Genomic DNA, 26,486 nt, shown 5'->3' with positions numbered 1-26,486 from the left:
CGAGGACTCGTTTGTTTTGGAAATTGGATTCCTATAAAGTAAGTGTGTGTGTGTATTTTATATATTTGGTAGTGTGATGAAAAACAAGTTTAAAAGTATTTTTTAGTATTTGATTATTCCATGAAAAATAAGCTAAAAAATTATTTATTAATGTTCTTATTTTTTTTACCCCAAAATAGCATAAAATCAATAAAAAACAATTACCAATTTAAAAAACATTTCTTAGCTTGAATCTTTTTTTTTTCCAGCAAGTTGAAAGTTCCAAACCATCAAAATCAACCCTTTTCATTGCTATAATATCGACGATCGAACATTTTCTTTTTTCTTTTTCTTTTTGATATTTTTCTCTTTCATACATCAATTTAGGAATAAAAAAGTAAACAAAGTAAAATTTAGGATTTAAATATACAATAGGGACCAAATAAATATACAAGTTTAAAATCTTAGAGATCCAACTATAGTTTTTCATGCCTTTTGAACAATAAAAATAAAATGCATGTTTTTTCTATAATTCTGATCATTTTTCTTTCAAATTTTTCTCCGGCAATAAATTAAAAGTCTTTCATAAATTTTAATTTCAATTGATAGATGGACCATTTCGAGACACTTCTCGCATGAAATAGAATGCAAATTAAAGTGAAAGAGGGTTTTGTTTTAGTGTTTTTTAATTTTAATTTTAATAAGTGTTTCCATACATTCCGGTTTTTATGGGCATGAAAAAAGAAATCAATATATTTGGAGCTCGAGACCGGAAAAAACATTCACTTTCCACCGACTTCAACTGACTTGCTATATATATATACTAAAAAAGTTCAACAAATCTGATGAAAACAGAGGCACTACACAGATTAATTATGGATGTATCAAAAAACAAACTAAACAAAGATAGTAAGAGAGACAATGGAGAGAGGGAAAAAAGACTAAATTGATGGTGCAACAACCAGCAGGAGAGGCAATGGAGAAAAACAAAAGAGAGTGCAACAACTGGTGGGCAAAGAAATGCACGGACTTGAATATAAGAGAAACAAAAGGAACCCACACGCAAGAAAAACAATTGCCATAATAACTCTCTAGAATTGACATCTGGCCAACGAAAAAAAGCACAAAGGAAAATCCAAAAACACCCCCAGTTGAAGTCCATCACATGCATTGAAACAGACAAACCAAAAGAAAAGGTATTTGGCTGTAAACTAAAAACAAATAGGGAATTTTCAATTTCTGGTCAGACGAAAAACATAACACAATTGTTGTACAATGAATCACATGCAAAGAGTGCAGAATCTTATCTCTAACAAACATGACACTATTTCCCAAACAAACCAGACAACTCTCCCAATATTATAAAGAGACCAATATGACAACAAACAACATATCAATTATGTCACTGCCTCACTTATTTAATGCACCAATTGACAACAAATACATGCTGAAGAAAAGGTACTAGCCCACTCATTTAATAATGCAGAAACCAAAAGAAAAGAAAGGGCATGCGTGCACAAATAAAAAAAAAAGATATGTGGGCTGAAGCAACTGTTACAATCCACAGTTGCATGAGTCTGGATGAACAGTAATATCGTAACATGATTTATTTTCTTTGTTAATATATCGCTCACGCTAGAAGATCCTAACCAGATGATTGACTAAAGAGAATCATCAACAAGGCCACCTTGAATGAGGCATTCTGCTCCATGCTTGTATCTATGAAATTATTGGAAACTTTTACGAGCAAGATCAAGTCTTTTTGAGATATTTTTTAGTATTATTGTAGTAATTGTTTTTTAAAGTATTTTTTATTTAAAAATATATTAAATTTTTTATTTAAAAAAAATATTTTTCATATCAGCATATCAAAATGATATCACAACATTAAAAATAGATTAATTTGAAGTAAAAATTGTTTAATTGTTTTTTTAAAATATTTTTATAATATAAAAACAAATAGAATTTGAGGCAAAAATCATCTCATAAATATTTACAGAGAACTAAGTGTTTTTTTTTTCTTTCACTTATTTAAACGTACGTGTAGGAGGTAATATTGACTTCAAAACCTATTTTATTAGACCTCATTTGTTTTCATTTGTTTTCTTGGGAATGGGGGTTAAACCTTATTAAGCATTTGTTTGGGAGTATAGTCTAAATAAAAATTTGCTAAAATTGAAATATTTTAATGTTTTTGGTTTATTTTGATATTATGATATAAAAATAATTTTTAAATTTTTTTTTAATATATTTCCACGATAACATACAAAACATTGTATTACTCTTATGTTTTTTTAACACACTTGTTTTAAAATTATTAGGGTTCCGTTTCTTATAAATAAAATTGTTTTTGAAATAATGATATAATATTGTCTAGAAAATAAATATTCTCATGAAAAATAAGATACATACTTTTAGTTTGACAGGTATCTTCTTCTTTTTATTTTAAATCATCTCTTGAAAAATGAGATACAATGTTAACACTTTTAGGTTTTATTAAATAAATGATAGAAAAACATGTTAGGTTTTTTTTTTTTTTGTTTATGTTATAGATATTAATCAGAAAAGAAAGATTTTTACTATAATATTATTTTATTTTAATAGAATTTAAATTATTACTTTTTTTATAAAAAAATATTAGTGTCATATAATGAAGTTCATAAAAATAAAGGGCTCTCTATAGCATATATCATATGATATGATATATTTATTTCTATCTATTTTTTAACATCGCAACTTAGTTGTTAGTTAGTGTTAAGATCTATTTTAAAATTTATTAGGGCATATAATTCTTGATCTATTTTATTAAACATATACCTCAGATTTTAAGTTAATAATTAAGATTTTTCATGTTGCTAAAAAATACATTTACAATGTCTAGACATTTTTTTACATTAAAAAAATTAATCTGATCCATGATGTAGCGTGAATCAATTATGTAGTGAATTACTATTACTATATACACTAGAAGATCCAGGGTCGATTATTGTTCATATACAGATATAGGCCGGTTACTATCCATATCAATCTTTCTTTTTTTTGTTTTAGTCATTGAAATTTTTTAATTGCAATTCATCCTTCTAAGTCAGATTAACATGCTTTTATATGCTAAGACTATTAATGTATATGCCATGTAGTCAATCAATTAATTACACGTGATACCAACTTTGTTGATATAAAATCATATTTATTATTAATAAAGGTTTTCTTTATATTTAATATTCATTTATATTTTATTAATGAGTCTAATGTTTAATTAATGAATCTAGAGTAAATATAAAGTTCTTAGGACAAAAATTATAAAGTTGTTATAATTATGAAATTCTTATTGCATCAAGATATTGTTCCTAAATGTTCCTGACCGAAGTTCTATTAAGACTGGGTAATTTCTAGAGTTGTTAATACTAATACATACTATATTCTTTCTTTTAAGAAAGAAAATAGTTGTTCTCATAAACTAAGAAATAAGGGATACTTAAAACTAATATATAATTTATTGTTAGATGATATGTACATTGAACTGACATGTATGAGGATTCCATGTGGATAGATCATTTTTATCTATGAAAAGACTCATGTGACAGTTGTGTATGTAATCTTTAGACTTAAGATCATCAAGTTATCTTATATACAGAACATTATGTTTTGCTCATAACTATATGTTTCCCTGATTAAAGGTATCAAGTGGGCAAATATTATGTATAACATAAGCTATATAAATGTATGTAAGTGATCAATACATGATTCATCGCCCTATAATTTAGAAAAAATCTTTCATCTGTTCTTAAAAAGTATTGATTGTAAAATCTTTATGTAAGGTGGAATGAGACTTGAAAATAGTTTCAAATCTTATTCAAATAATCAATGACTACGGTGTTGAGAACAAACATGATTTGATAAAGAAAACACACTTTATTCTATAATATGTAAATTATCAAATTCTTGATGAAGAGATAATAACTACACTGACAAACAAATTTTTGAAAGGTTAAGTCAAATCACTTATTACTTTCCTAATATTTAGGGGATTATGACACATTGCTAGATATTGTACTTGATCTTTAAATATAAATCAATCAATTTATTGAATTGATAATAAGTTGAATTATTTAATTTATTTAGTCTTATTTTATTTAGGATTGTGATTTATATTTGGGCCAACATATTAGGAAAACTAATGGGTCACACATATAAAAACAAATTTGGTTAGAAATTAAATTAGCAAGTGTCTTGATTGTAAATAAGTTTTAGAAATTGAGAACTAAAATGTAATTAATATAAGAGATTCAATTATAGACCTAGAAAAATCAAGTATGAACTTGATTGAATAAATTTTTAAAATTATCATGAAATAATATATCATATTATTCGGTGTAAAATCGATGTTTTGTTATTTATAGGGTTATCATGTTTTTCTATAAATAGAATGTTATGCCTTATATTTTCTGTATAGAGAAAAACTATGTAAGTTATAAACAATACGAAAACATCTGAAAACATAAAAGAAAGAGCTAACTCTCAAAAGCACAATGATTCATCTCTTCTAAAAGGGTTTTAGGAGATTTCTCTATAGTGGTTTGTGTGTATTATTGTTAGAGGCCAAACACTTGGAAGGTTTGTGGTTGTGACAACCAAACCTTGAAGAAGTTGATCTAACCTAAAAAAAAGATGTGATCTTCATATAATCTTCACTCAAACTCTAGACAACCCTAGATTGTCTAATAGAGTCTTTGGAACTCCCAAAAATATTTTTAAATTATCGTTTCTGCTATGTATAAGAGTTTTGAAAAACCTAACAAAGATGTCTTTTGATTTGTATTTTCTCATGCATATAAAGTAGTTAGGGATATTTTGGCAATGAATTAAATAATAATTTTGAAAAACCAAATTTATATATAGATAAGCATAGAAACTAAAAGAAGAATGATCATTTAAAAAAAAACAAAAACAAAAACAGACCTCTTTTTTATATTGGCATGAAAAACTTCATTTTCATTCGTATAGTTTTTAGTTATTTCTTGTGTGGTCCCTATTATTTTATAATTTCACATTTCAATCCAAACATAGAAATTAAAAGAAGAAGAACTAAATGTAACAAAAAAAGCATAAACAAAACAAACCTCATTTTGATATTGGCATGGAAAACTTCATTTTGCTCCTTGTATTTTTTAATTTATCTATTGTGTGACCCCTGATATTTTATAATTTCACTTTCAGTCCAAAACTTACTTTTTTTCATTTTAGTCTTTGAAAGTTGAGAGAAAAGAGAGTGTCGCTAGAAAATATAGATGAGAGAAAAAGTGGTCGAATGTCAACATTCAATCCACTAAAAAGAATGATATTAGTATCAATAGGTTTGTGTTTCCAAGGGAAATTTCATGAAAGTGTTTTTCCTCTCTAGACATACTGAAAAAAGTAAATCGAAGCCACTAAAGCTTTTAGAATAATTAAAAAAAACCTCCTATACTTTGGTCCATTTTTCATTTTCAATTTAAGGTTTAAGAAGTTATGGATTGTCTTCTAAATTTATAAAAGCACTAACACTTAACATTCTAAAAACAAATCAAAAACAAATATCTGATTATTGACAGGTTTGCTATTATATTCATTTTAATAACTAAAAAGCCCCTAGAGCTTCAACAAAACAAAATTTTCATCCATAATTTATAATTAAAATAATGTCATACATAGGCATTATTCCATAATTACAATAGTTTCATGAACATAGATTCCTTTCAGGCATTTCATCAAACAATTTATGGGCATTCCTTTCATGGCATCGATCTTCTTATGATGTGAAAAACTAGGGAAATCATTTTCTTCAATTTCATGACCTCCACTATGACCAGGAAATACTTGAATCATACTAGGGTAATCCCTGGTATTGTTTCTAGGCCATCTTCTATGCTTTTGCTACAATTGCATTTATCCCAACCTTGAATTCTTCAAATTCTCTCTATCAAAGACAAAACAATAATCATAGAATCATAGAATTATATAGGTCTACACTGACTACAAACAAACCATCTTATCTTGATGTTCTTTAATAAAGGTTAGCTAAACTTTGTCCTTCAGATAATCGATCTTTAGAGCAAAATAAAACTTAGGAGCTTGAGGTTTTATGCTATATTTATGAACAAACAAAAATAAGTTTATTCATCATCCCAACTCTAAAACTAAAGAATAAAAATATATACCCAAAACTTTAAAAAGAATAACAATCCCTCCAAAACTAGAAAATAATTAGCAGAGAATTCAATTTACCTTACCACAGCTAATGGTAGGTGGTTTGTGAGAAGTGGGACATGTTACAAGTTAAGCAAATGTAGAAATGCTAGATAAATAAATGCCTAGACAAATCAAAACCATATGATTTGCAAATACATATATCACTTTCTAAAATTCATACACTAATACTTCAACAGGCTATTGTTCAGTCGGGATCATACAAAGAGATTAAGTATATAAAATAACAAAGATCTTGCTTCATATTTAGTGTTTCTATGTGGGTGTGTTGTGTTATTAGAGAGACTAGAGTGAGAAATTATGTTGGAAGAAAGAAATCAGGTTACTGAGAAAATTATGTAGATTTGCATTTATTATATACGAGGGCAAAAATATCTTTTCATATAATTTGATTTATCCTGCTGACAATAGGGACAAATCATAATTTCTCAAATAATAGATTAAAAACAAAAAACAGACCTGGGTATAGGAGTTTTTGTTTTTTTGTAATTATCCCAAAGTTTTTTTTATTCATTTAATTTTTTTTAGAGAGAGTAAACTATTTTGGGCTCAAAACAAGTTTGTAAAGATTTTAAGGTATTTTTAGGCGTTTCAAATAAAAACAAGTTGAAAATGGTTTTTTGGGATTTCAAAACTCGAACCCTAATATTTTGGTCACTAGAGAACAACAACAAAGAATGACTTATCATCTATGTAAAATAAAAGAAAAGAAATTGAACGGATGATGTGTCGTCCACTTCTTAAAAACATTTTTTTTCTAGGGATGCCTAGGCTTTTGGGTTTTTGGCCCATTATAATAGTGTTTGACTTCTTTTGTTTTTTTATTACTTTTTTAAATTTAATTACTACCTATCCTTTTCTTTTTTACTTTGTAATAAATTTTCTATGTAATTTATAATTAATACCCTAACTCTTATTTTTTAAAATTTTAGTTCACCTTTTTTAGATACTATTTGTTTTATTTATTTTTTAATTCTATAATGCTTTATAGAGATTATTGTAATTTATCTCAAAATTATAGGATAATTATAAAAAATCTCTTATAGCTTGATCGTGTTTCTCTCTATACTTTCTTAAATTACATTTTAATATCACGAGTCAACCTAAAATTTGAAATTAAATGAATTGATCAAATTACCCTTATATATAATATAACACAAACACCATAAATAGTTTTCCTTTTTCTTCACTAACCACCACCTCTTCTCTATTTTTCTCTCAATTATTGACCAAGTTTCATAATGGTGTCAAGGTAAGCCTCTATAAATTGACACATTTTTTATCCCTCACCGACCACAATCAATCCAGGCCCATTCCCTAGTATCGATTAGTTCTTATAAATAATTAATTAGTTTAAAAAACTAATTAATTAGTTTTTATATTTTTAAATCTATTTGTGACTTAATACTTTTAATCAATTTTATATTCTTTTTCAATTTATTTTATTTTATTAGAAAATAACAAAATAATATAGAAATAAATAAATAATATGGAAAGGCCGATGAGGAAAGAAATATTTTTTAAATAAAGTAATATAATTTAAGCATAACTAACATTGGTTAAGGGATTAATTTATTAATTTTTTAAAACTAGACGAACTATTTAATTTATTTTATAAAACTAGAAGAATTAATTTATAATGTACTTAATTGGAGGAATTGACACTTTTTCATTGAAAAGAGAATAAATATATTTTCTTTAAACTATTATAATAATTTTAATTATTTTCTCCTGCAATGTTATTTCCGATGAAGAGTTATTCTAAAACATCTTTACTATATTAGATCCGATCATCCATTAATTAAAGTTAGTAATCAAACATGTAGTTTCGAAAGCTAAATTTTTCCTTAATTTTTGGTATATTTCAATTAAAAAATTAGATAATTGTTCACTAAAATGTAGTTTAAGTGATTCTTAATTTTAATTGCTTTGAATAAATATAAGAGGAAAAGTATCTTGTGTGTTTAAACATTTTGTTTTCAAATAAATAAATGAATAATGAAAATGATGTTTTTGCAAAAAAAAAAAATACATTTTTCCTCATAAATTTAAACCATTTGAATTCTTATAATTATTTATTTTAATTGCTTTGAATTTTATTCTAAAAACCATACTATTGATAAAAAAAAAAAGAAGCATGGTTTTGTCAAATAAATCAAAAGAGAGAATTTTGAATGAAAAAATATATTTTTCATTCCAGAATTTAAATCATTAAGGAAACATTAAGTGGTAGAATTAGCTTTTTTGTTATATTTATTATAAGGGTATTTTGAAATTACTTTTAAGAATCAATTGAGACATAATTTAAAGAAGAAATTAATGCCTTTAATTTAGTGTATTGAAAAAAAAAATTCTTTTCCAAAAACTGTTTTTTTTTTTTGAAAAAAGAAGGGAATGTACTTGGATATATGATCACCGAATCAATCTCTTGGAATTAAGCGTCATATATGCACATGGAAAACGACAACTCCATAATGAGACATGAATTCATAGTAGAGCTGAGCAATGCAAAGCTATGTGGGGCACGAATTCCATATATATATATATGTTCTATGGCGATGGAAACAAGAACCAACTACGTTGTTTTGTGAGAGTGTTGGGGGAGCTCTTGTTGTTGTTGCTGTTGTTTCCATAAACAAAATAATAATCAAAAGATGCCCTCTGTTTTTAATGCCAAAAAATATTATGGAAAATTAAATTATGTCAAGGCTGACTATGCAACTACATAGATTCCAAAGATGACTCTTGGCTCTCAACATCTGCTTAATATCATAATCACTGAACCTGAAATTTCTTTGGAGAAGAAGGGTATGAATGTCAATTAAATTGTGAGCTCATTGCAATAATAATAATAATAATGAAAGACCCTACAAACTATGAAGGCCCTTTGCACTTCTATAATCAATTAAACCTTCTGTGCGGCCATGAAAAAATCATTTAGAGCACTTGTGGGATATCATTGTCCAGCAAACTATGAAGGCCCTTTTGTTCATGCAAGAATGATTAATCCATCTTTCTTTTTCGTTGTCGTGTAAAGGCACTACGTTCAGTGCATTCTAAACCTCATCTTGCGTTGAATGAATATATCCTACTGCCTATATATAGTAGGAGTGCTCATCATCACTTCCCTTTCCCTACCCTTAGTGGCATGAGGTGTCTACCGCAAGACTAAACCTTTGTCGCAAAGTTTTAGGCTTTTGCGTGGTAAGTTCCTTAGGAATCATTTCCTTAAGCTGTGTGCTCCATGATCACAAAGCTCTCATTTCATGGCCATCATACAATACGAAACGTTTTCAATGCAATCCTTGTTGGCTGCCGATATATATATTAGGTTTGCCTGAAGTACTTTAGTGCTTCCCATTCTCGTTCCTGACTGTCCTTTTCTGGTGCTGAAAGTGGATTTCTTTATAGGCTAAATTTAACTCATTCTCCTTCGAAGATTCTTTTTTTCTTGGCCTTTGCTTAGTTTCTGAACCAAAACTCTCCGTTGGTGTAACTACAGAATAAATTGAAATTAACACGATCAAGACCAATTGATACCAGCGATGGAAAGGGCTGGTAAGATTTACAGCAGAGGTTGGAAAGAGATCAAATTGGTTTTAAAGCCTTTGCAATTGTAGGAAACATTTCGGAGAGATGGCAAAGCATTAACCGTTGGGCTATCTCAAGTGGCATGCTAAGTATCAAAAGAAGTAGCTAAAAAAAATAAAGGGTTTTTTCGGACTGGAGGATAAATCAGACCCTTTTATTTGCCAATTGGTATTTTACAAGTAAGATGCCACACGTCTACCCATCAGCTCCAAAGAAATATACATTGAAAGTACTAGTTTTGTCGCTTACGGTCTCGCCAAGGGCCGGACAATTTTTTTTTTTTGTATAAAAAATCGCAAGGATAAAAAATCCGAGACTCAATTGATTAGTTCAATTCATAATTTAAAAAATATGAAAAAATATCAACAGAAAAATGTAAAAAGAAGAAGACCTAAAACTATTCTGTTTATTAAAAAATCTAATATTTATTAAAAAATTTAATATTAAATAGTAAAATTGTAAAAACAATAATTTTTTTTTAAAAAAAATCTTATGCACGTAACTTAAGGTGCATTAGGGATATATACCTTTTTATTGCATTGAGGTGCCAAGACCTTCTAAACACCATTCAAGAAGGCATTGTTTATTCAAGAAGGCATTGTTTATTGATGGGATGACCCCACACACGCCACCTGAATTGCGCGAGGATCATCCACACGCTAGCGCATGCTATATAAGCGTTAACGAAGTATGGCCAAGTTGTCGTGGCTGTTTTCTATGGTAGTTATTTTTTAAAATATTTTTATTTAAAAATATATTAAAATAATATATTTTTTATTTTTAAAAATTTATTTTTAATATCAATATATTAAAATAATTAAAAAAACATAAAACATTAATTTTTAGAAAAAATCATTTCTTTTAAAAACTTTCTTTAAAACGTAAATTCTAACTACCTAAATTTAGGGTGTGTTTGAGAATATGATAGTAATTGTTTTTCAAAGTGTTTTTTTGCTTAAAAATACATTAAAATATTTTTTATTTTTTAAAATTATTTTTAACATCAGCACGTCAAAGTGATTTAAAAACACCCAAAAAATATTCATTTGAAAAAGAATTTAAATTTTTTAAAAAATATTTTTAAAATATAAAAACATACATAATTGCATCTCAGTATTGCAGAGCTTGAAGCATTTTGCTTTGAAAAGATGGCAGGATGTTCGGTAGAAATCTCCCACTTCACATTGTTGACAACGAGCAAGACGTTTGGAATAGCTATCAACAGACAAAAAGATAGAAACCTAACATTTTGACAAGAATAATTGATAATTTGATACGGATTTCCAGAAGTCATTAACTCTACGTACTCCATCATTGTTAATTTAGATAATTTAACCATTCAATCTAATTGGCTACAGAAACCATAATTTCTTAATATTGTTCTAAACTCAATAATAATATTAAGATAAATAGGGTCATATATATTCCCTGCCTGCAAAATAAATAATCCAAGCTTCAGAGGAAATGCTTTGACAAGAAGAGAAAAAGCTGCTCAAAACACCAGGCTACAACTATGGATGAGAAGAAAACATCCATGACCTGATAACGACTGTCACCTCCTTGCATTATCCATGAAGTCTATTTTGCAGCACCATTGGGTACTTCACTGGACTTTCCGGTTTGGTTCAGCTCATCCCATGCCTCAACCCATGTGACCATTGCATCTGCTAGCTTGATAAAGTATTCATCAACTTTACCAAGTTTTGCCCTAACTTGCTTGGAGAGTTCAATATAGCACTTCTGAACAGTGGTGCAGTCCTTCGGAAGGATAGCAGACTGGAAAAATGGGATCAGTTCTTCTTGCCAATAGATTCCTTTGTATTCTTTCTTAAGGTTCACAAATGGGTTGCTTGCTTTACTGTGCCAGATGTAAGGCAATCCTGTCTTGACTCCCCAGCCCATGTGGTCGCAGATAACCTACAAGGTCAGGAAAACATCTCTTATTTGAGCTGCAACAGATATGAAATTTGCTGGCCATAGAGCAAGCTGATTTAAAGCCTAAAGAATGTACATCACTGGACAGTGAACAACACACAGAGAGAAAGAAAGGTGCTCTGTAAGAAGGGTAGAAACCTTGGTGCACCAGCCAGCCCACATATCATCATAGCGTCCAATTGGCTGACCATCACCCATGAGACCAAAGTACATTGCAGGACCAATCAACTCGCGGTTAAAGGCCAGATTCATGCCACACATTGGGAAGAGGGTTCCTTTTGGTATTGTCATAACAGCATCCACAAACCTTACAAACATATGGAAAGTTAATATTTCTGTTAAATGAACATAAAAAAATGACCTAGAGGTGCATTAAGGATCTTCCTACCGAGTGTTCTTCTCAAGGGGCTTGACAAGCTGGGTGGGAGCATCGTAATCTGGGATGTTGAGCCAAAGGCCATGAGATACAGCAGTGGGGACACCCTCGCGAAGGCTGAATGGATACCCACGAACAAAATCTGTACCCTCTCGGTATGGGTCATACAGGGTGTTGAAGAAAAATGGAGTGGATGGAGCCAGAAGGTTCTTTATGTGCTGCTGAAGAGCATTAATTTCTTTGCCAGATGGATCTTTAGCCACCTGCAATCGCATAAAGGATGTTCAACTTTGGATCTCACTTCCAATTTCAAATTTTAAAGCACATATCCTCAGTATTTCCAAGGTAGCAGAGAAATAATGCAGGGACAGTAGGAGAACTCGCTTTGGCAGATCTCTCTATGCATAATGCATCCTTCTAAGATTTGAAAACTTAAAAGATACGGATAAATATTGGTGAGAAAGCAGATTGGTGCAGGGTTAATAGGCATGAATAAATACAAAAGAAAATTGTTGAAAGTCATATAGCAAGAGTGTCTTCTATTGCGAAGTTTTAAGCTTCTTATTTGACTCTGTGATATAATATATTTCCGTGCACAAACTGAAGGTCGAAAATAATGAGCTAGTAGCAAAGCTAGAATATTGTCATTTGTTAATGCTGAACTTAAAACCATAAAGAATTCTCAGCTTGTGCAAACAACAGATCTAGATGACGAGATAAGACATGTTAAATGTAAGAGAAACATGAAATGATTTAATGTTGGGTTGCATTCTGATGGATTGGTCTGTCAGCATTGAAAAAGATCAATATACTAATCAAAAGCCGATCTGTTATTATTCCATGAGAAGATTGCTACTAGCTATAAACAAGAAAACAGATCCCAAGTCCAATTTGAACATGCATAAAGATCCAAAATTGTACCCAAAAATAAAAATGCATTCAAGAAGAAGAAAAGAAGAAGAAGAAAGAAGAATCATGGTATAATACTTACAAAGCAATCATCATCAATAGTGAAGATGTACTTCTTCTTAGAAACCAAGTAACCAAAGCACCTACAGGCAGAATCCTTGAAGGAAATGCAAGAGGCTTTAGGACCCAAAATCCTATTAATATCATTCCTATTATAAAGCTCATAATCAAAGCCTCCAGGGACTTTGATGATTTTTGAAGGGTCACCATCTTGGACTATGATAAGATGGTATGGCTGAAAGAATGGCCTCCACATCTCCAAGAAATCAAGGTTTCTTATTGTCGGGATTACAATGTCAAGCTCATCTTTCAAAAGAAGAGTCGGAGAGGCACTGGTCTCAGCCATTGTTGCACAATAGTGAGAGAGGAAGAGTGGACAGATTTGGCGTTTTTCTTATGCTTATGACCTTGTACGTACTTGCAGAGAGAGAGAGAGAGAGAGAGAGAGAGAACGCGAACAGCGTAGATATAGTGCGAGTTTAGAATTGTCTATTTTTAAAATATTTTTTATTTAAAAATATATTAAAATAATTTTTTTAGTTTTTTTTAATATTAATACATTAAAATCATTAGAAAATATTTAAAAAAATCATTTTTTTTAAGAAAATTATATTTTTAAAACATATTCAAATACAATAAAAAACACATTTTGCAAACAAACATTGATCAAGTGGTACGTCTTTCTATATATTCTCATCAAGGATTTTCAATAATTAATGTTTTAAATTAATTTTCATTTTCATTTTATATATAATTTATCGTCAACACTTAAATATATAACTATAATATTAACACCTAAATATTTATAATAAATATCATTTATTTTTATTTAGATATTATTTTTTATATTTTTTCATATTAATCCAACAATAAATGGTATCCTATATATACATTTTGTTCAGGCTTAACAAGTGTTTTAAGATCATTAAATAGCTTTTTCGTTTTTAAAATCTAAAATTCAATTTTCTTTAGATTTAAACGAGGCTCAATTTTAATTTTGTTCAAGTGTAGAATCTAAGTTTATATTATTTAAATTTTGATCCTATGTACACTGCATAATTTAATACTTATATTCAACCAAAAATAAAAATATTATTGTGTTAGAAAAAATTGTGATTATTCTAATGAGATCTTCTACTTTAGTATTTTTTTTCTTTTTAAATTTTACTTTAGAAAAAGTGTATTAAATGTTCAACATGTTCTAAAATCTTTTATTTTTTTTATGCAGTTGAGGATGTTGATTTATGGATTCTAATGCAAAGTGGAGTTTGGATGTTATCATCTTATATCTTCTATGTTAAATTATTTATCTTTAGAACAATTTGTTATTTTATTATCCTTGTTTTTAATATTTTTTTATTTTAAGAATATTATATTAAAAGTTTGTTTATTTAATTATAAATATACTTTTTAATATGTTGATGCTAATTATTTATGCTAGTATATATGTTAATGTAATATATATTTTTTAATAATATTAGCATGTATATGTTAATGTGATATTTTCTTAGCTAAATTTGGATTTTAGAGGGATGCCTTTCTTGCTGTCGTTTTGAATACAAACTTTTTTGAATTTTGACGTGATGTGATTTCAAGTACTCAAAGCCAAAGGAGTGGAATACAAAAAGGTCAGCCATGGCCTGCTCCGTGCATATTACTTGTTCCTCTCTACTCCACCGTGTAAGATTATAAAATTTGTATCTTTTCTTTTGTACATTGCTACACTTGCAGTCATCGACATCTAGTTTTTCCACTTGGAAAGCCGGCTACCGGCGATTAATTTATCAGATGCCTGTTAATTCTATCTCCTTGTCAGTACTGGTAGAAGAATTTTATATTTTGAATACAACATTGAAGAGAATTTCTTAACTAGATTGATTTTACAAGTGTATTTTCAATATCTTTTGCACCTCTTAATGAGTTTCAAATTTGCATCTTTAATCACCTAATCCATGACATACAACATAAGGCAAGACCCACACTACCTTCTAATCCAAAGCATAATAGGTCATGAATCCTCTCCCAGCATGTAAGGTCTCATTGCAAGTTAGTGGATCATCGCTCTACTTAAGTTTGTTTTCGTCTTGTGAATTTTATTCTGGTGGATTTTAAAATTATATTTAGTTTTAAAAACATCAAATTAATGCAAATTTTTAGTATTTTCTAATAGTTAAAATGTGCTAATATCGAAAATAAAAAAAATTATTTTAAAATGCTTTTAGATTAAAAATATTTTTGAAACACACTAAATCTAAAAAGGATGCCTCAACTTTCAAGAAGCCTTATTAACCTAATAGGCTTACAACAAACTAGTCTCTAGATTGGGCTCAAGTGTTCACATAGCCTAATAAGACAACACTCTAACAGCTAAATCTCATACAAATACACCCCAACAGCAGTAGTTCACCTCGAAGTAGCACTTGAACTACTTCACCTACCCTCTGTATAATTGGTATCAAGTATTAAATGCTCACACATTCTCCTATAATAACTAAGCCCATTAAATGGTGTTAAGATATGCCTATATCTAATGAATAACCTAATGATGTTATTTTTTTCCCACTTAATAGTGAACTATCAACAATTAGAGACTAATATTTAAAAAGATTGTCTATAGATAGGTGCCACAATAGTTTTCCTTCTTTATTATTGTTTCTATGCAAGTTGGTGTAGTTCATGACTATATAAACTTTCATAACCCATTAAATAAGAGGTTTCAATTTCTTGTCTTCCATTCTTTTTTTTCTTTAACCAATAATCATATTTTTTTTAAACTCTGTAAATACATACACAATATAGCCTTTAAGACTTCTTTCCTCTTACATCTGAATTGAAAAAAGTTTTTTAAACCTAACCCAAGAATTGTTTTGTTTCATTATTTTGATGTCTAGCAATCCATTTTCAACTTTTTAGTCTAATCATCATATTTGAAAAGAACATCATCCTTGTGGGGTTTTCAATTAATTTTATTAATGTTTAAATTGATTAAAAAATTCCTTTTGTTATCAAATAAAATGAAAAGAATTTTAAAATCTTCATGTTGTTAGTGTCACTTGTTAGTTTCTTTGTCCAACTTATTATGGAATTGAAAGCCATATATGTGAATGTGATGGACTCATGTTTATAAACAGTGAAGTGAACAAATTGTAGGTACAACTATTACAAAACCAGCCTTATAGATACATGATTCCTAGTTGATATTGATTTTGAAGTTCGAACTGCAAAATTGAATGTTTAGTCATTGTTTTTTTTTATGTTCATAAATGATAATTTTCTAGATGAGAAACATTTAGCTACTCCTTCTAACAACCCTCTACTTGGTATGTAAAGTATATCAATTTTCTTGTAGGTAAGGTCATTCCTTTAGAATTCTCTTACCAACAAAAGAAGAAAATTTTCTTAGAAGTAAAACACTATTGTTAGGAGTAACTAATACTCTATAAGCAGTGTAGATCAAGTTATTCAGCGATGTGTTCTAGAATAGGAGATGGTAGATATTCTAAAGCATTTCCACATAGTTGAATGTGAAGGGCACTTTGGAGCTTGTCAAACAACAACTAAAGTTCTTCAATTAGGATTTTATTGGCCAAACTTGTTAAAGGATGCTCATGCTTTTATTATAACATATGATAGATACCAGAATTCTGGGAACATCTCTAGATAAAATGAGATGCCCTTATAGAATATTCTAAATATGAAGGTGTTTATTGTTTGGGGTATTTTTGTGGGACTATTTTCTTCATCTTACAATAACAAATACATTCTTCTAGTAGTGGATTATGTATAAAATTGGATTAAAATGATTGCAACTCCTACTAATGACCGAAAAATTATCCTTAATTTTCTTTAAAAGAATATTTTTACTACATTTAGGACCTTTAGGGCCATTATTAGTGATGAAATGACTCACTTTTATGTGTTGATCATCTCCTTGCTTGCTAGCATCTTCATATTTGTAAAATTGATATATCAAAGCCTTAAGTGCTAGAGCCACTTTTTATGGTTAGTGATGATAATCAAACACATTGTTGCATCATATAGATGTTTAGAGAAAACATCTTATTCTTAGACATCTTCATAAAGGAAATTAATCTCTCATTGTAGTCTTTGAATGTAAGATTATAATCCTTCATGAAAAAAGAATAATCTTTTTCTATAAGTTGGCTTACACTCAGCATGTTGTGCTTTATGGCTGGAATATAATAAACATTTGTGATGTAGTTATGATTTTCATTCTTTAACATGATTGGGATGTTGCCTTTACCTTCTACTAAAATTTTTGAGGTATCTCCAAAAGTGACTTGTCCTTGTATAGTCTCATTTAGAGCACCAAACAGGTCTCATTGTTCACATATACGATTGCTAGCTCCATAATCTAGATACTGAAATTCTCTTGATTCTTATCGATTCCATTTTGGATAAATAATGTAGGTGATCCTTTTATGGTGGTATTTTCCTTTGTATAATTGAGTTGTTCATGTACATCTAATAGAGCTTTCCTTTAACATTCAGTGCTATAGTGCCCAAACTGATTGCAGCTATAACACTAGATATTCCTCTTGTCATGGTTATTGTAATCGCCTCCTCTTCCTCTATGAGTAAATGTTTGTTGTCCTCATCCTCTTTTAGTGTTGTTTTTAACATTTCTACCTCTTGATCTTATATCCCAAGATCCTTTTCCTTGAAATCAGTGAAATCCTTCTTGTTTTTGTTCACCTCTTCCTCAAGTGGTAAATCCACTTGTTGAAGTCCCTCTTTACTCGTATTTATCTTCTTTGAGGGATAGTTTTGATTACAAGACATGCTTTATTGTCTTATCTCCATTTCTTTTCACAATCTTTTGTTTATGAGCTTATAAAGACCCATAAGCTCATCCACCACCAACTTGTCCACTTTTTTAGACTCTTTAATAGTAACAACAACATAATCAAATCTTAGATCTAGGGATCTTAAAAGTTTATTAGTAACCTGAGAATTTGTGAAGGATTATTAATTTCAACTCATCTGATTAATTATCACCATAATTCTTGAGTGATAATCAGAAATAGATTCTGAGAACTTCATTTTCAATGATTTAAATTCACCTCACAAAGATTGGAGATGAATCTTTTTTATTCTGTCAGCACCTTTGTATTTTGTTTGGAGAGCCTCTCATATTTCCTTTGAGGTTTATGTGAAAGCGATGATCTCAAATGTGACTTCATCGAGACCTTGATAAATAATGGTCTTGGCTTTGTTGTCTTTTTTATATTGGCTTTGAGAACTTGCTTTTGTGCCTCTTGTAGAGAATCTTTTATTTCTTTGGTATCCGGTTCATCATTACCATATTCCACAATCTCTATACATTTTTGTGAGCCAAGAAATGCCTTCAGTTTGGTACATCATTTATCATAATTATCTTTGGTTAGCTTTGAGATGATTGAAGATGAATTTGACAAAACAGATACTGCGTATGAATCCAGAATAGTCTGAATTGGTTGAAAATGAGTTAAAAATAGGTTAAACTAGTCAAAAAACCGATTCTGAACATCGGTCGGTTCGTTAGGGTTGAACTGGGAATATCCTAGGAATATTATTCAGTCAATGGTTTGATGGCTTGGCTCTGCACAAATCACGGCTCGCCTAAATGGCTTGGAGGCTCGGCTTATGGATTGGCTTAAGTGGCTCAACTTGGCTCAAATATGGCACATGTGGGATGCACGTGGTTGATAGAAGTAGTGTCTTCAGGTGGCGCGTGTAGTGTACCCCTTGCTTCGATAAGGCTAATTTTTGCATCGTTGAGTTTGTATTAAAGAATTACACTATGGAAAGATAAAAATATGTTTTTGACAACATTGAAAATTCAAGCGCATTTCAAAAACTCCTATGTGACGAACAATGCTCTGATAATAATTATTGGTCGGAGAGACAACTGATGGTGGTTTTGAATTACTCAAAGGAGATAAAAATATGTTTTATTTCATAAATAACAAGCTTAGATAAAATTACAAACTCTTAAACTCTCACCCTCTCTTTCTCTCTAGTGTTTCTCTATTTTATTTTCCACACTCAATAACATAAACTTTGTTACCTATTTATACACAAAATAAAATAATGAAAAATAAAGTTCCATGTGTGAAAGATAATGGTAAGTGGCAGTATCTAAGTGGTCGGTGGCTATAGTTGGTGGTTTCCAATCAATGATTGGTGGTTGTCCTCCATGACCTTTTGAATTGAGTTCCCTATAATAAATTTTGATGGAACTGGCGTAGTTGGCCTTGGATGTGGAGCAGCAGTTTCCTTAGTTACTAGAATGAATAATTTGATAGATCAAGCACCCCTAACAAGTTGAATTTTGGTGGAAAATGTGTGGTTTCAAGACCTGGAGCGGTTTCTACACCAGCAATTTCAGGAGACACAGATTCATACTACTTCCTTACACTAGAAGGGATTAGTGTAGAAGGAAAGAGAATAGAATCTAGCAGAAATTTTTCGCACAGCATTTACAAATGACAACATTATCATTGATTCGAGAACCACATTAACATATCTGCCAGAGGATCGTTCAAATTCATGCGTTTGAAACCGATTGATCACCTTATTTAAGAACTAAGTCTTTGCTACAATGCTAAAAATCATCTCAACATTCCCATTATCACAATGCACTTTACCGATGCAGACGTGAAACTGAATTCTTTGCAGACCTTTATTAAAATGGTTGAGGATGTTATTTGCTTTTCTTTTGCATTTGCATCTGACTGTGCAGTCTATGGTAACATGTAGGAAGTGAACTTCTTGATAGGGATATGATCTTAAGAGGCAGACTTTATCGTTCAAGGAAGCTTATTGCACCAAGTATTAACTATAGGACACTTTACCTCCCCCCCTCTCCCTACCCAATCACTTCAAAAGACGATAAATGGATGTTTTATCAAATGAAGTAATGCTATCATTATAATCGGTCAATAAACTTTGTCAGCTAAGCGATTATTAAAGCTCATTACAGCCTTTTGCTTTCATGCATCTTGAAGAACTTATCGTCAATTAATCATACATCACCATGCTATTTAATTTGTATTAAGGAATATAGTTGCATCTCTCTGCATGCGTTCGTGAAACAAAACTCGATTATCTCCTCTATTGCAAACAAAGTATATACATCGATAAAATTTAGAAACAATGATTTTAATATAGGAAACATGAATCTGAGTAAGAGAGAGCTGAAACAACATTCATGATGTCAAAGAACCATCTCAACATAATAGCTTAAACTGTTAGGTGAGGTCCTAAGATATGATTTATATTATTCTCTAACATGCCCCCTCAAGTGAAAGCCCTTTGGGCTTGAAACTTGCATAAACCTACATTACCTTGTGCTTGATTTTTATCAAATAAATGAGGATGGTGAGATTTGAACTCATGACTGCTTGGTCTTCAAGGCTCTGATACCATGTCAAAGAACCAATTCAACCCAATAACTTAAACTGTTAGGTGAGGTCCCAGGATATGATTTATATTATTTTCTAACACATGATCACATGAATTCCTAGGTCAATGATGCAAGCTTCAACTAAAAACAACAATTAAACAAAAAACACATAATATTTTTATGGATGAAAAGGGCTGCAGATATGAGCCCTAAATTCGCAAGTTTATTCTCTCTAAATACTAATAATGAAGTTTTCTTCCTTAGGAGGTTTAGAAAGCCTTAAACAGGCCAGAAACTCCACCTAAACTAGAAAACAAAACAAAATCCAAAATTACAAAGGAAAGAAGCATAAAATCCTAAATAAGCACGAAATCAAAAAATAACAAGGAAAATCACAAAACTTTCCAAACCAAGGACCTCAACAAGATTTTTAATATCTAAAAATCTAACGATCCGCATAGCAACATAGTGGTTACTATAGAGAAAACAATTTCCAAAAAGTCCTGAAAAAAATTTAAACATGATCCAACGATCGGATCAAAAGCTATTGTCCTTTTGAGATGTTATTATGTTGTGGCGTGACCAGATCTCCTCTTGGATCTAACCTATTCCACTAGTTCATAAATGTATTTGTTAGGCTATTCATGTAATCTGATTGGAGCAAATCTTCATATAGTTGTGACAGATCCACATCTGACTGCTCAAAATCACTTCTTATCATAGGCCCAACTATATTACTTAAGGTCTAGATGATGTTTGATTGTTACCTTTATTTGAAAGTTGTAGCTCTTTTATTAACACTTGAAATTGCAAAAACAAGTAGCTCATTTTGATGCAAGAAAAGAATTATAAAGAATAAATATAAAATTATGTAACGAATATTGTCGTAACCTAATTTCAACCTTCATTTCCAAAATATTTTTCAAAAAAAAAAAGCAATTTGTTTTTTAAAAAGAACATTATTTTTCATTCGCACACCTATTTTATGATTTTTTTTTCATGTTGATGTCTTCTTAAAAAAAAAAACTCAAAAACAATATGTTGTTGAACTTAAATAAGCACCTAAGTGTTAATTGGGGGCACTAAGTTTCTTAATGAGTCGCCAAATGCATACCAATAATCAATAGATGAGTCTTCTCAATTGATATGAAAAAAATATTGATTCAGCGCAATTCTTTAAAAATAAGATACCAATGTGATTGTTAAACATCAAAACACACTTTAAGACAAATGAATCCATAGAGTTATTATCCAAAGTTAATCCAAAAAGAACATTCATACCACTAAATCCTATCTCTAAATAGATGAACCTATAATGGTTATTGTTTTGATATTTAGGCCTCGAGTATAAAACCTCATTTATTAAAATATGATGAATTCAATACCATAGGATAAATGAACTTTCATTTGTTGTTGTCCATGGACCATACTTGTAGAAACAAAGTATTTAGCGATAACTCTTCCTAGGTTTAGAGTCAGGTTCATTGAGCCCAATATAGGCACATCTAATTATTCACTGACTTCACTTGGTAGACCATTACTAGTCATAGGTCTTGATCATAAGTAATTGGTTGTAAATAGGTTAATTCACTAACTATTATTAAAATTAGTGAAGCCAACATCGATAATCATTGTAGTAGCAATTAGGAGTGGAAAAGATCACATGGATTTTAGAAAGGATAGAATTACTCCAACCATCCACCAAGCATTTTAACTTATTGTAGTAGACCTATTTCGATCCATATAGATAGATTATTAGTAAATTAGGCACAACATACCAATTACAAATAGAAGAGCTTACCTCAAGTAGGATACTTTAGAGTAATAGTATATTCTTTTTAACATAACTAGTCCCTCATCTTAGAACTCTGAAAAACCAGTTAGGGTTTCTAGTGATCATAATACTAGGTGGCGACTCCTTCATATATCACATAAGTCTTAGACCTTTTCCCCCCTTTTAAAACCAAAGAGCCTTTCTTTTTAGGAAAGAGGATGGGTCATTAAGATATTAAGGTTCAAAGTTTGATATACCTACACTTTGTTTGATTTTATAAGGCGATTACCTATTGTTCAATATTAAGTTTCCAATTATAGTTTGTCCTTGTTATAAGGAAGAAACAAAGAATATGTAACGTGATTGATTTACAAGCATCTGTATCTATGATCAATAGAATAACATGGCTAGTGAGAAAGATCCAATATTTCTTCTATTAACTAGTAGATATGCCACCAAATAATAATACAGGTAAACTAGTTATTGCTACACTTGATGAACAATTAGTAAAAGTAATATAGAAGGGCCAATTTCTTGGTAGTTAGGAACCTGGTATTCCTTTATCACTATATATTCATATGGATTAACTAGTTTTAGATGTAATGTGATAGGGATCTATCTCATCCCTACAATATAGAACTACATCTGAACATAACCTTATTGTCCCCAAGTAGTCATTATTATTTCCACCTCTTCCAACTATGTCATCACCATTAACTATAGGTTCCTATTTAGGTGTATTTATGCCTTAAACATAGCCATGCATATCCTTTTTTTATGGGTCAGATGGCATTATAAGGTAGTCATAACCAACAGTAACGAGTATCATCCATCCAACCATGTAGCTCTTGAAAAGGCATCCTTCTTTTGGCCTTTAAATATTTTTAATGCATATATAAGGGCTATCCAGACAAAGATGAAGAACATAACAAACATGACGTACCATAACAATATTGTGATAATCAATAAAAATATGTTAACTATTTTTTATTAATTGAGTCTAATCAATAATAAATTGCAACAAAACAGGTATGAAGTACCATAGGCCTATACACTTAGCGGCAAGTCCCAAAACTAAAGTTTTTTTATTTTTGAAACTATTATGCCCCATGTGTTAGGAAATATACCAATATATCAGACATAATACCAACAACCCAACTTGGGCATGATAGCCCTTAATACACAAATTTCCTAATTAGTGCAAAAGAATCCATAACTATAATAGAGCAAAAATGCATTAAAATCATTTTGGAGAAGATGCTCTTTATAAGAAGATATTGGCATAATGAGTAGAGAAAAACCATTTAGGGAAACATACCTAGTTGGAAAAATGAAAGAATGGAGACTATTTGAGATCACGAGATCAAGAAAGCCTATAGAAGTTGTTGAAGTGATAATAAAGATATAAAAGCTACCAAAGTGGTTGAAGAAAACACAAATACTTTTTAAAGATCAAAAGAAATGAGGAAATTTTCAACCAACTAATGTATAATTTATATCATCCCCAATACTGACCAAATTAAAAGGAAGGTGTACTTGTTGGGTTTCTTAAAAGACATGAACAAAAAAAAATAGTATTTTTAATTTTTTATGAGTCTCTTGGATCCTGTTAGAAAATACAACGTTGTTTGGGATTTGTGTAAAGATTACTTGAATATCAATTCTTTCTTCTAGTGTTTGATTAATTTTTCAAGGTTGAGTTGTCACAAGCCACAAACCATCCAAATATCTGACCTATAAGTAATCCACATGAATTATTAGATAAAAAAAATATTTTAAACTCTTTTAAACAAGATGGATTATTATGCCTTGTCTTAGATCTTTTATTTTTCTTTCTTGTATGTTGTATTATACTTTATAATAATATGAGGTATAATAATTTATTTATAAGAAAAATCTTATAACCTTATTTTTCGTATATCTAGGGTGTCGTGACAATCATTCTTTGGAATTAGGATTTGTAGGTGTGGAAAGAACAAGTAATTTTTGTTATTTCATGGTTTAAAGGTTTGGAATCGTCACCTACTAGGAACCTTAATTGGTTTATAGAGTCTAGATAATAGAACTAATTGTATATAGGGATGATAATATCATTCTTAATACACTTTACCTAAGATAAATTATATTGTTTATTTGTCTGATTATTACTAAGGATCTATTAGTTAAAATGGATCCACCTCAGTAAGGTGAATCATGGCTTTATAGGTCAAGCCTAACCATTCTAAAGTCAAATAAAATTTTATTATATTTTATATTTTTTCTTTATAGTAGAAGCTTGGACCAAAAGGCTTTGTAAATCTCCTAAGAAGGAAAAATTTAATATTATTATTTTAGAGAGAATAAACCTACGCATTTAGGATTTACATCTGCAACACCGTTTGCTCAAAAAAGACTTTAAGCTCTTTATTTGTTGCTGTCTTTAGCTTCAACCTGCATCAATTAGTATAAGAGCTTGCTTTAATTTCAAGTTATATCTTTTCAATTCATGTTCTTTTATTTCATATTATTTTTCTTGATTCTCTATGTCTTAGTTTCGACTAGTTTTTATTTTTTAAAAAAATTCTTATATTTTCTTAATTTGCATATTGTTAGCATAAAAAAAAAAACTTAGTTTGAGTTTTATGGATTTTTGATTACTAGAGGAAATGTATATATATAAAAAAGTTGGATCTTATATTATATTGAGTTTGCTTAATTAAAAACAAAGGAAGAGAAATTGAAATTTGCTAATTTGGCCAAAAGTTTAAGAGAATTTTTTTTTTTTGATCTTTGAGTTATTTTGATTTGATTCTTGAAATTTTATTGGGTTAGTATTAAAAAAATCTTTAGTTTGTTGATTTTTCTTGATTTTATAATTTTATTTGTGTCTTCATATCGTCATATATCTCGCATGAAATTTACATTGTTACTTGTAAAATTCACATTCTTAGTTTTGTCAATTTGCTAGTTGTTAGTTAAATATTTTCTTCTTGAGTCAATAATTAATTAGAAACTGATACTTTGGTTAGTTGATTTATTTGATTATTGTGCTAGTTACTTTTAAGGATTGAAAGTTGGGGATTGAGAGGTAAAAGGGTAGTGAGTATATTTGAGTGAAAAACCTATAAAAATTTTGTGAAACACGATAGGAGAGACATTAATTTGAGAGTAAACACGTGAGAGAGTGTGTTAGAATATATATATATATATCTTTGTTGCTAATGTTTATTTTTAAAAATTAAAATATCCGCCAAAAATGGTTCATCACTAAAGGGTAACAAGGCTATAGAAAGGAAATTGGATATGATAGCCTTAAGATTTGAGGAGGTCATGAACATAATGGATATACAATAGACTTTTATTGCTAGTTTACGTGATGGTCTTAATCTTATAGATAAAAGAGATGCTAAATTGCAAAAGGAACAAATCCAAACCGTTCTTGATGCAGAAGGGAAGAAAAATTAAAATTCAACCTTCTAAAGCTAAAGATAAAGAAAATAAGTTTTCAAAGGTTGATGATTAGAAAGTTGCTATGAAATTGGTAAAGGAGCAACACAAAGAGAACATATTTTATATTAGATGTCACATTAGTAACAAGGTGTGTTGTAAGATTATTAATAGTGAAAGTTGTGCTAACGTTGCTAGTACTATAATTGTTAAGAAATTGAATATGAGAATTGTTAAGCATAATAGACCTTATAAGCTTCAATAATTGAATGAATGTGGTGAAGTTATGATGATTAAACATGTTTTGATTTCTTTTTTGATTGAAAGTATAAGGATGATGTTTTGTGTGACATGATTCCAATGCATGCTAGTCATTTACTGTTAGGGAGACATTGTCAATTTGATAGGAAGGACAAGTGTGATGAACTTAAAAATAGGTATTTTCTTGAAAATGATGGAAGGACATAAACACTTGCATCATTGTCACCTAGACAGGTTTATAAAGACCAATTGAAATTGAAAAAGAAAAGTGAAGTTGAAATGGTAATATAACAATGTGAAGTCGTGGTTATCATTCAAAAATATATACGAAAGTGGTTAGTAAGGTATGCTTATCTAAAATTATTATCAGCTATTATTTTTATACAATGTTATTGAAGGTAAAAGTTCATAAAAAGAAAGTCTTGAAGGCTTAAACAAGACCAATTAAAGCTGAAAAGAGAAAGCAAAGTCAATTAAACAAATAAATAATGTGAAATCGTGAGTTTAAAGATTGAAAATAT

The 26,486-nt window shown here is 29.7% G+C and overlaps 1 protein-coding gene across 1 annotated transcript; it reads right to left on the bottom strand.

Annotated features, from left to right (window-relative positions):
- Positions 1-11,193: 11,193 nt before the first annotated feature.
- On the bottom strand, positions 11,194-13,504 carry LOC18105769 (probable UDP-arabinopyranose mutase 1). The gene is made up of 4 exons (XM_006374369.3): positions 13,119-13,504; positions 12,140-12,390; positions 11,890-12,058; positions 11,194-11,733 (listed from the first exon to the last, which is right to left on the bottom strand). Exons 1-4 carry the CDS (start codon positions 13,440-13,442, stop codon positions 11,395-11,397), a joined length of 1,083 nt encoding a protein of 360 aa, XP_006374431.2. The 5' UTR covers positions 13,443-13,504; the 3' UTR covers positions 11,194-11,394.
- Positions 13,505-26,486: the final 12,982 nt, after the last annotated feature.

The sequence above is a fragment of the Populus trichocarpa genome, chromosome 15 (assembly GCF_000002775.5).
Source record: "Populus trichocarpa isolate Nisqually-1 chromosome 15, P.trichocarpa_v4.1, whole genome shotgun sequence".
Taxonomy (NCBI): Eukaryota; Viridiplantae; Streptophyta; class Magnoliopsida; order Malpighiales; family Salicaceae; genus Populus; species Populus trichocarpa.
The sequence above is the reverse complement of the archived record's forward strand: the minus strand, read 5'-3'. Positions and strand labels throughout refer to the sequence as shown.